At 37.8% G+C, this 11,832-nt stretch overlaps 1 protein-coding gene across 1 annotated transcript; it reads right to left on the bottom strand.

Annotated features, from left to right (window-relative positions):
* Positions 1-7,842: 7,842 nt before the first annotated feature.
* Positions 7,843-10,662, bottom strand: LOC130019422 (uncharacterized; the record flags this gene model as incomplete). Its single annotated transcript, XM_056110081.1, is given in 2 exon segments — positions 7,843-8,331; positions 9,274-10,662. Coding segments are annotated over 2 exon segments (1,878 nt in total), but the record flags the coding sequence as incomplete, so codon positions are not given.
* Positions 10,663-11,832: the final 1,170 nt, after the last annotated feature.

The raw sequence follows: 11,832 nt of genomic DNA, 5'->3' as shown, positions 1-11,832 counted from the left end.
CTTAAAAAAAGAAAAAGAGCAATTTAATAGATACAACTGTTGCTTGGAGATTAGAAGTAGGGGATGTGAATAAAGCAAAACAAGTTAAGAAGATAAGTCAGATTCCCAGTGCTACTATAAATAAGTCATGAACTATAATGTACTGAATAGTTATATCATTAATATAATTTAAAAAAATAATATTTTCTAAATTTGGAAGTTGCTAAGAAAATAGATTTTTCCACGTTAAAAAAAATAGTAGGGGGACATCAGGCTTATTTTGATCATAGTCTTGCAATATATATAAACATGAACTTAGAGTTATTTGAAGTTAATATATAATATTATTTCAATTCTACCTCATTATAATCAATAATAAACATATATTTGCACCCACAAATATGTGCACATGTGCATAATGCATAAATGGAATTAATTGTGTTCCTTCAATACAAATCCAATTAATAAATATATAAGAAATTTCAATTAAAAATCAGCTCTATAGTGATAACTAATTCTAACTTTATTCTAATTGATTAAAAATAATCAATGGATGTATATAAGATAACAGTTGTTTGTCCTTTCTGCCTTGCCATAGGGATCTTGGGTTTATTGGGTTGCACCCATTCACAGTGCTACTGAGACACTTCCATTTCTCTCTGTTTATCTGTAACCTCTTTGTTCTCTGCTTCCCCAACTGGTCAATCACCTGTATCTCCTAATCAGACTCTGTTAACTTGTAAATATTGCTTTTCTCTTCTCTTTATGTTCTATGCATAGTTAATTCAGAACAATGTCTTTTTTTGTATATAAACAGGAAAACAGTTAATGCTATGCTTTTGTAACTTGGGAGATAATTGACTCCGAATACTATTCACTCCCGGACATCTGTTTTCTCAATTTAAACCTCAGTTGCCCTTACTTACTAGCACCCCAAAAACAGGGTTCTGATGAGAGATTGGATGAACCCAGTGCAAGCTGTGAGCTACCCTGGCATCAAAATGGGCCAGCCAAAGTGCCATGATACTTAACTATAAGTTAAGAGCACAGTCATGGATTAATTCTGTCATGATCCAGAAAGTAACAACTAAATTAGGAACCTGCTTGGATTAGGAAAGATTAATATGGCTTGATCACTGTAGTCTGGGATCTATAGAGAGATATCCCCAGAAGAGCCACCCTATAAGCTTAATGTATCTCTTACTGTGTTCATGCAAAATAAATAATATTAAGAGATAGAATTAAGATGGATATTTAAATGGTTCTCGAGTAAAGGCCCTCCCATTGATCATCGATTTTCTCGAGCGGGCCCAGTAACGTCTCCATTGGAGACTTCGTTGTTACTGTGTTTGGCATATCGAATACATCACGGGGAGCTTGGATTTAGGAAAGGAGAAAAGCTCCTAGGTGGTATTTCACCTTTGAGCCAGATATTCTGGCTGCAGGCAATCAGGATGGTCTTTGATATGTTGATTGTACTACCAGACCTAGGTGTGTTTGCTAACCTCAATGCTGGGAGATTGGGAGAGACTAGAGAGAGAGACCAAGTTGGTGAGTTAGAGCACGGAGAGACTAGGGAGGGAGATAGGAGGAGACAGGAATGAGGGGCAGAATGAGATTGGAATGGGGAATTTAGTAAGACTGGAACCAGCTCCTGGGGAGAATGGAATAAATAGCAACTGATCACCAACCAGCCTGACCCTCATTTCCTCCTTTGTCTGCCCATGGCATCAGCCATCCCAGTGATGAAGTGACTAGAGATTACTGAAAGCATATGGCAAGAGAGAGCTGTAGGATTCCCAGTCACTTAGTGATTACACAGATGTATACCCGGATTAGTGAAAATTTGGTCAATAAAATGTAGTTCTAAAAGTTTCCCTGGTCAGACAAATGTGTATAACTAAATTGTAGCAGGAAAGTAGCAGCTTTACACTGGTGGAATGTGGCTTTCACAAAATTAAATAACCAACTGGACATCATTAATGATTACAAAAGCTGGCATCACTTACTCCAAGTTAATAGTACATTGAAAAGATCACTTTACATCTCTGGTAGTATTGCCAGTTTTAGAAATATGTAATCCAAATATAATAATAAAATAACAGACAAACCTTAAATGAGAGGCACACCATAAAATCACCAGTCAATCTTCGATTTCAAACAGTCAAGATCATGAAAGAATGAAAACGATTAAAGATCATGTATGGTCAAATAAGTGTAGGTATGTGATAAGTAAATACAATGATCCAGAAGAGATTCTTGCTCTTAAGAAAAAAGTGCTATTTGGGATACTGTTGGGATAATGGTCAAAGTCTGAATTTGCGCTGTAGATTATTGTTTATAATATCATCAAAGTTCATGATTATGGTAAATGCAGTGGTTTTATGAAAAAGAAAATCTGTTCTTAGGAAACACATACTAGGGTCAAAGAAATAGCTCAACAGGTAGAGTGTATGATTTACATTGGTTTTATCTAGCCACCCTATGATCCACTGACCCCAGATGAAAAGAACTCAGGCACCATCACGTGTGGCGTTCAAATCTGAAAAAAACAAACCAAAGAAAAGATATACATACTGAAATATGTGTATTTGTAAAGGTACAAAATACTGCACCTCTTATTTTCAATTGCTACAGAAAATACATATCTGAATGCACTTTTATTTATTCATATATGTAGGGAGAAATTGATACATAAAATCACTAAAACTCTTGGCAATGATCAGATTTATATTTTCAAACTTCACATCAGTTTAGACTATAGCAAATTTATATGTCCATTATATGTATTAAAATCAATAAAATGACAGGACTTCTACTGATATTTTTCTCCCATCAACAGCTTGGGTCTTGTTCTCTTGGGCTCTCTAGCTTTTATTTTTCCTTTGCTTCTGGCTTCTTTATTTCTTGCATATTTTATTTTGTCTTGTTCCTTATATTTTAACCTGAAATCCTAGGGTTTTATAATGAAATGTGATCCATGTGTATATGAATTAAAAGTGCCCTACTTATCCTCTATTTGTCTTTGTTGATATGTTTCCTGATTTCCTGCCTTTGATGAGAGTTCTATAAATTGGTGACAAGCTTCAGGCTATAATCCACTATCTTCTCTTAGGCTAAATGAGAATAAAAGCAATTTTCTCATAAAAATGGTAGAATGAAAGCTCATTCAAGAATGACACAGAAAGATAAGATTAAGGTAGGTGAATTTTAAGTTCTTGTAGAAAAATTGTGATCTATGTTAGAGACAATGAAGAGAGATTATTTGAAACTTGGGTGCTGGGTTGTTTAAAAAAAAGGAGTGTATTAGGAGTTAATGAAAGTAGTAGGAAGTTTTAGTATTTATCATTTTATATTACTGCAAATGATAAATAATTATAAATCCACTTTCTGTGAGGGACAGTTATGTAGAGAATAGATAAATTAGACTAAAGAAGACGGAGATATGGATGTTAACAAAATAACTATTAGTAATATTCAGGCGAGCTGCAGTGATAGCATAGTGGTAGAGCATTTGCCTTGCATGCAGCCCACCCAACCGAGCTGGGTTCGATTCCTCGGCCCCTCTTGGAGAGCTCGGCAATCTACCGAGAGTATCTCGCCAACATGGCAAGCTCCCTGTGATGTATTCAATATACCAAACACAGTAACAACAAGTCTCACAATGAAGACGTTACTGGGCCTGCTCGAACAACTCAATGAACAATGGGAGGACAGACAGACAGACAGTGAATATTCTAGCAAAGCAATGGCAAGCTCACATATACTGGAAATGAATTATTAGTATAAGCAAATGCAAATACTAAAATTCACTAATTCAATAAAAATATGTATGTCAAAATATGTAGTCACAAGTATATTTGAAATTAGTATTAATAGTTAAGATTATCTTTCATGTTACTTAGCAATTAATTATTATCTCATGACCTCCTGGATTTAACCTGTAGGGAAGCATTTTCCTTAAAGAAGAATTAGTTATTGTTTTAAATAAGTTATTCATTTATGATAAATAAATATCCATTGTCTTAAGTTAAAATTGTCTTAACCAAATGTTTGACTCATATTGTAATGAATGTAAAGGCTACCCAGTTACTTAATACTATTTTTTGTATATTTTATTTTATAAGGTTGTTCACAATAATTCATTGCATTTAATATTCAAACACCAATCCCACCACCATTGCACCTTTCCCTCCACCACATTTTGAAGGTTTCTATCCTAAATACCAAATCGTGGACCCCACAAATATTGTTGCATCAGTGGTGTAGAGCATTCACAGTCATGTGCTCCAGAAATTCTAAAATGTAGAAAATGATCATACAGCAGATTCACTCATGGGTGAGGCCAATATTGCTCTCTTCAAGGAGCTTTATTTCTGAGTCTCTGGATCATGACCACTGATAAGATTATATGGCACCAGGGGAAATTTTGTGGTTGTGACTTCCAAATTACTGGTAAACTTGGGAGACGGAGAAGGTGGCCCAATCCAGCTTGGAGTGGGCTTGGAATTTTCAGTCATAGGTCCTGCATACCCGGGTTTTTCTTTTCTGCAGGTTCCCTCATGGGTAAAACTCGTCTGAACCTGTGGAGAGCAGCCATGGGCATGGTGGTGGTTGGGTTCTGGAGGGTTTTGGCTGCCAGGGCTCTGTTGGGCGAGGGGGAATTCAACCAGCTCCCATTCTGAGTTACCCCAGTGAAGACAGCCTTGCTCAGGGTCTGGATGTTACTTAATAGTGTTTTTATCTCTTATCTGAAATATCTATCAGAGAGAGGCAGTGTGTCATTTCGATATTGATCAATTTTGCTTCCAAAACTAACTAAAGAGCATAGTACTGGAAAAAATAAATGTCTAGAGCTTCACAGACTTAAACGTAGCTACTAGCAACATGTGATGACAAATAAACTAATTAAGACTTGATACAATTAAAAATCCAATTCTTGCTCTATTTTATCCACTAAGCACATGTGCTTTATCCTCTAAGTGCATGTGACATACTCAACAACTCCACATGGCTAATGACTAATGGATACTGAAGCATAGTATTGGGATTTTATTTCAATTCTTACTGGGGGATCTGATAAGTAGAATGATTCAGAGATGTCTCTTTTCAATTGATTGCCTAGAGGAGTTAGGAAGTATTATGCAAACCTAGGAGGAATAAAGTAATGTGTGTTTCTAGAATGAGCAATTATAGAATAAAAGGAGAGACATTTGTGCGAATTTGATAGAAATATTTAGTAAATAAAACTATTAATTGGCCCAATGGGTATAATTTGGCAGTTGTAAATTTCCTTGAGTTGGTTTGCAAAATTAAAACAAAACAGTATATATTGTGTATGATGTCTTAAGTGATCATTTTTTCACTATCCATTTCTGATAGGTATTGATATTTTTTCTCTGAGGTAAAAATGATATTTTATAATTATTTGCTAATGTTTTTCATTCTACTATATGAGACATCTTAATATCTATGAATTATTCTTTCAAATTAATGCAAGCATTTCCTTATAGGTCTTTGAAGGGTTTATATTCCATGTGATTTTTCTTAATTTTAGAAAATTAGGCATTAATACATTGAATTGAAAAAATGTTACCTAATTTTCTACTCTGTATATATATGTATGTTTCTTTTTGATCACTATGATTATTATGTTATATTTGTTGCTGGTTTGATTGGTTTATTAAAGCGACTCTTCATTGTTTTGATTTATATTTGTTATCTTAATTCTTTAAAATATTTTATGCAAGTAACCACTTAATATTTGAGCAACATTGTTATATGATCACTATTAATTAATTAATTAATTAATTAATTTTATATAGGAGTACTGCTATTTATTCAGCCACTGATTAGCTGATTGAATTGTGCATGAACTCCACTTTACTTTTTTATTTTGTTTTTTGTAATTTTATTTTTTGAATCACTGTGAGAGCAGTTACAAAGCTTTCAGATCCAAGCCTTGGTCATACAATGAAACACTTGTAACTTCACCAGTGCCCATTCTCCGCCTCCAACAACCTCAGTATACCCCCATTCCACTCCCTCCCACTACCTGTGGGGCAGATGATTTCCACATTACTATCTCTCTACTTTGATCACATTCAATATTTTGACACCAGACACACCATTATTATTTGAGATTTTACCCCAACACTCAGATGTGCTGAAAAGGCAACAGTAGACAATTTGTTTTCTATTGCTGGTTATGAGTAATATATGATGTTGCATGGCTGCAGTAGTGGCCATGCAATTTTGAAATTCCTAAATTTTAACACTTAAATCTAGAGGGATTTCTGCCCAAACCTGCTGGGTTCCGAGATTTGCTCCTGAGTCTCTGGGATCATGGCCATTAAGCAGCTTGATCAGGAGCCAGAGAGGACGTTCGTGGGCAATGACTTGGGGTCTCATTGGGGTGGGGAGGAAAGGGCCAGCTCCATCCCCATCCCTTGAGGTCCTGCATGTCTTGTCACTGCGGGTCCAAACCTGACTGTCCAGTGGCCTCTGGAGGATGGTGGCCTCCGGGCTGCCAGGGGGAACAGGCCAAGGCATGAAACGTATTCCCACCTGGGTTGGCCCAGCACCAGTAACCTACTGCAGGGACCATACACATTTCTGCCAAAAGCCGCTGGGTTTTGAGATTTGTTTCTGAGTCTCTGGGATCATGGCCATTAAGCGGTTTAATCAGGAACCAGAGAGGCCATGCCTCCAATTATATAGCTGAGCCAGAGGTGGTTTGTGGGTGTGTTTCCCACATACCTAACTTTTGGCCGTTTACTTTCTTGGTAAACTTTGCCCCAAGTTCTTGGGGTCTGGCCAAAGGCATAGCAGCAATTTTGGTTTATCTGGAAGTATGAAGCCGCCATCAGGACACTGATGCAGTCGCCTCACAGGTACAGATTGACTTGTTGGTGGCACCATACCCCCTTATGAATGATCACTATTTAAAGAGCAGATTGAAACATCTGCAAAAAGTACGAATGATTTGGGAATTCAGTTTTAAAATATTTCTCTTACCAGTATTTTTTTTTCTATTTTTCATATTCTCTATTTATATAAAATTTTCTTCCTGCACTTCCTGTACTTGTTCCTTTTATTCTTTCTTTCCATTTTTCATTTATTTATGAGGTATTAAAAACGTACTAATGTTTATAGCAAGCAATTCTGACCAGTCTCATCTTACCTATAAGCTTTGTTACTTCTCTTCAGACCTATCTTATAAGCACTAGATTTTACTTTCCATATACATATATGTGTGTGTACATATATATATTTCCCTCCCAACTGAATAGTAAGAAAAATGAAATTGAACTAAAAATTTATGTTCTAGTAGAGAAACTAGGTTCTCTTTCCTCTCAATCTCGCTTAAGTATATCCTAGAAGAGCCCTCTACCCACAGCTAGAATATAGCATACAAGCTTTTAGCTTATTTACTCTATTTTACACAGAAGCTATCTTGGAAAATGGCATGCTCTGCTTGTTCAAAGTCTCTTTGTTGAGTTTCTATTTTTTTGTATATGGAGTCTTACAGTCTGGGAATTTTCCAAGCCTTTCCTCATATATGTGCTCATCAAACGACTTGTTTCCAAATTAACACAAGTTGGAGGGACAAATAGAGTTGGAATCAAGACAAACATATGTAACATCTGTTTCTTTGCTTTGACACAACTTTTTAAATAATGTGATGTTCAATAATAATTTGATTTATCTTGGTAATTGCTCTGAAATTAATTCATATTATATTTCTTTCACTTAGTATGGCATAAAGAAGATTCAGAAGAACGGGGTTTCAACTTTTACCCATCTATGCATAACTTTTTACTGAAGGTAAAATCAATTAATCACTTAATCACTTAATCCCCGTTATTCATCGATTTATTCGAGCGGGTGCCAGTACCGTCTCCATTCATCCCGGTTGCGTGCTAGCGTAGCCCAATGGTATCTGTTCGTTCTAGGAACATGCAGAGCCTCAAACCGATCATTTAGGGTCTTGACGAAGAAGTCTGACCATCTTATAGGTGGACGTCCACGTGATCTTTTGATGTCCCGTGGAATCCAATCAGTAATGGCTCTAGTCCAGCGGTTGTCTGTAAACCTCATTACGTGTCCAGCCCATCTGATTTTTGATGTCTTGGCAAATGAGACAGCGTCCCTAATTCTTCAGCGTTGACGAAGATCAGAACTCCGGATTCTATCTCTCATTTGAGTGAATAGTGATATTCCAAGCATAGTTCTTTCGATTCCTCTTTGAGAGACCCGAATAGCGTTCTCATCCTGTTTTCGTAGGGTCCAGGTCTCTGAGGCATATGTTAATGCAGGAAGAATAGTGGAATCAAAGAGATGTGCTCGTAGCTGGAGGTTCTTTGTCCTTTTAGTTATTTCTTCAATGCTCTTGAAGGCATTCCAAGCCGCTCTCTTCCTCCTGCGCAACTCAGGTGCCAGGTCATTCATCATGTTGATTTCTCGACCTAGGTATATATAACTGTTGCATTCGGAGATGGTGGTTCCGTTGAGAGCGAATGGAGCGTCAAGAACAAGGCTGTTTCTCATAAACATTGTCTTCGTAAGATTCAGCTGTAGTCCGACCTTTCCACATTCACGGTCAAAGTTGTTCAGCATTTGTGCCGCTTGGCTGATATTTGGTGTTATTAGAACGATGTCATCAGCAAAGCGGAGGTGGTGTAGTTGCCGACCATCTATCTTCACTCCCATGTTTTCCCATTCCACTCATCGCATGATGTTCTCGAGGGTGGCACTGAAGAGTTTTGGTGAAATGGTATCACCCTGCCGAACCCCTCTCTTCATATGGATGATTACTTCTTTGTAGAATGGTGAGATTTTGGTAGTGAATCCGCAATAGAGCTCACGAAGGATCCTGATGTATTGAGTTTGTATGCCCTGATTGGCTAGGGCTTCCATGACCACTTCCGTCTCAACAGAATCAAAGGCCTTCTTTAAATCAATGAACGTTAGACAGAGCGGCATCTTGAACTCCCGAGATACCTCAATGAGCTTGGTTATTGTGTGGATATGGTCGATGGTACTGAATCCTTTTCGGAATCCAGCTTGTTCACATGGTTGTCCTTCATCTAGTGTTCTGCTAATCCTATTCAGGATGACTCGAGTGAATAGTTTGTAGATGACAGACAATAGGCAGATTGGGCGATAGTTGCCAATGTCGTGGATGTCTCCTTTCTTGTATAGTAGTACAGTCTTGCTGGTTTTCCATTGGGATGGAACCTTGCATTCAGACAGGTAGCGTGTGAAGAGTCGAGCCAATGTATTGATGAGTACTGATGGTAAGTTCTTCAGGTGTTCAGGTCTGATCTTGTCTGGGCCAGGTGCTCTTTGTTTCTTTACCGACGAGATGGCATGTTGGATTTCGGAAGGGAGAACATTGGGAACGACATATCCATCATGTGGTATGTGGTATGTGGGCAAGTGGATGTGGCTATTAAAGAGATCTGAGTAGAAGTCATGAATAATCTTCTCCATTGCCCTTCTGGAAGATGTGATAGATCCATCATGATGTCGGAGGGCAGTCATCTTGGTTTTGTAGTTGGTGAAGGACAGGCGGGCATTACGAATGTTTTTCCCAGCTTCTGCTGCATCTACCAGTACTGCTGCTCTCCTGTTTTTGAGGTCATCCTTGATGGCTTCTCTGCACTGTTTTGCCAGTTCGGATGTTCGCTTGTGGTTGCCTGAGGCATGTGCCAAGCCACATTGGCGAATAAGTTCAAGAGTGTTCGAAGAAAGACAGTTTTTTGTGGTGATTTCTCTCTTGGCATTCCTTGCACAATCATGGAGGTGCTGAATCATTTGATCGTATTCCTCATCAATGTTGTCAATGACGGCATCTTCCCATGTTGCCGCAATAGAGCCAAAGAGCTCCCAGTTGGTGGTTGTTCTGGGAGTCCTCTTCTTAAACCTTGCATTCTTTTCTCCTCGTTCTGTGAGGTAGAATTTTGCATGAAGAAGACGGTGGTCTGATCCCGTTTGGAATTTTGGGACAACAGCAACATCGGTTAGGCAAAACCGCCGATTGAATATGATGTGGTCTATTTCATTGTGGAACTGTCCATCGGGAGACTCCCATGTCCAACATTTATATTCAGCCTTTTGGAATTGTGAGTTACCATGGAAGGTTTTGGTTGACATGATGAACTCAGACAGTCTGTCACCCTGTTCGTTCCATTCCAGGCCATGGGTTCCGATGTGGAGTTCATCCGCTGATCTTCTTGGTCCTATCTTGGCATTAAAATCACCAACAATGATCTTGTAGAAGGTGTGATCTTCTTTATAGAACTTCTCCAGCTCCATGTAGAATTTCTCAGTTTCTCTTTCACCATAACTGGATGTTGGTGCATAGACAACAAGGATAGAAACTGCCGGTAGTGAGCCACATTTATTCAAGTGTAATCGTCCAATTCGGGTTGTTAGGCATTCGAATGAATCAATGCTCGTGACTAAGTTTGTGTTGACAAGGATACCGACACCACCGACGCCTCTTTTATCACAGGTTCCAAGGAACAGTTCTTCTCCAGTGTCGAAAACAGCATAATGGGATTGATGTCTTCTCGTTTCGGTTAGACCAATGATGTCGTACTTGATCTTTCGCGCTTGTACCATAAGGTCTTCAATGGATGCAATAGATGCCAGCATACGAGCATTAAAAGTACAGACAATAATTTTTGTTTTTCTGTGTTTTGGCAGCCTATGTCTGCCTTGGTGTTTTATCAGCCTCTTCTTCCATATCCTTCTCGACTCTGCATATTCAGGGTTAGGGAAATGAGATCCATTTATTACTGGATTTGGCATATCAATTTGGTCTATTTGGCATAGACCACGGATACCTTGCCAGGCTCTGCCGTGTGGGTTGGATATTTAAGGTACCCTGAAAACTTAGAGAAAAGTAAATAAATAGTCGCGCGGCCGCATGGCCGCGCACTCCCGGGAGCTTGTTGTGATAATCTCTGGATCCTGGCCATTGTTGGGGTTACACGGCAGTTGGAGGGTGTAACTGTTTAGCTACTGACAGGTAAAATAAGAAATCTAAATAATAGATACATTTGAACAAACATAGAAATAGCTCGTATAGTACTCATTCTAGAAATATACTTTATAGATAAATATTGATGTTTGAACTGATAGTTGTCACTCCATGATATGATGCATATGGGTATTGTTAGCAAACATGAAATAACCTTTATCTCAGTATGTAAGAATTTTTTTGTATGTTAGCGATCCATATTATTTTAAATCTGTTTAAAATGTGATATTTTTATATGTTTATATTTGTTTTGTGCATTCAGGACTTAATAAGTCCTGGTTCTGTGTTCACTCTTGAAACTCTGCTCAGGGATATGTAATGCTTTTGGGGGTGTTAGGAACTAAGGACAACTGAGGCTTAAGTCAAGTGAATATGTGAGATGCCCCAAAGTAATGAAGACTCTAAGGATTATTGGTTGGGAATCAAAATGGTAATTGCTTTGTAAAATAAATTGCAGCTTTTTTTAATTAGTAAAATAATGTACCTATCTGCCATCTGGAAAAAATACAAAATATGTATTTTTGTATTGTACTAGGCCAGATTCTAACTCCAGCATCACATATGATCCCCTGAGCACCACCAAAAGTGATTCCTACTTACACAGAGCTAGGAGTAAGTCCTAAACACAACTGAATGTGTCCCAAAATAATATTAGACAGAACAAAGAATACAATTACTATGTGATTCATAAAATGTATTATTAAATATAGACCCAAATAGAAGTTAAAAATATAACCACACAAGGACTTTTACTTGAACAATTGTAACACCTTTATTTATAATAAGCAAGATATGCAATCAGT

The sequence above is a fragment of the Sorex fumeus genome, unplaced genomic scaffold, assembly GCF_029834395.1.
Source record: "Sorex fumeus unplaced genomic scaffold, SorFum_2.1 ptg000008l, whole genome shotgun sequence".
In the NCBI taxonomy this organism is placed as follows: domain Eukaryota; kingdom Metazoa; phylum Chordata; class Mammalia; order Eulipotyphla; family Soricidae; genus Sorex; species Sorex fumeus.
Note: the sequence above shows the minus strand (reverse complement) of the source record. Positions and strands in the feature narration are given on the sequence as shown.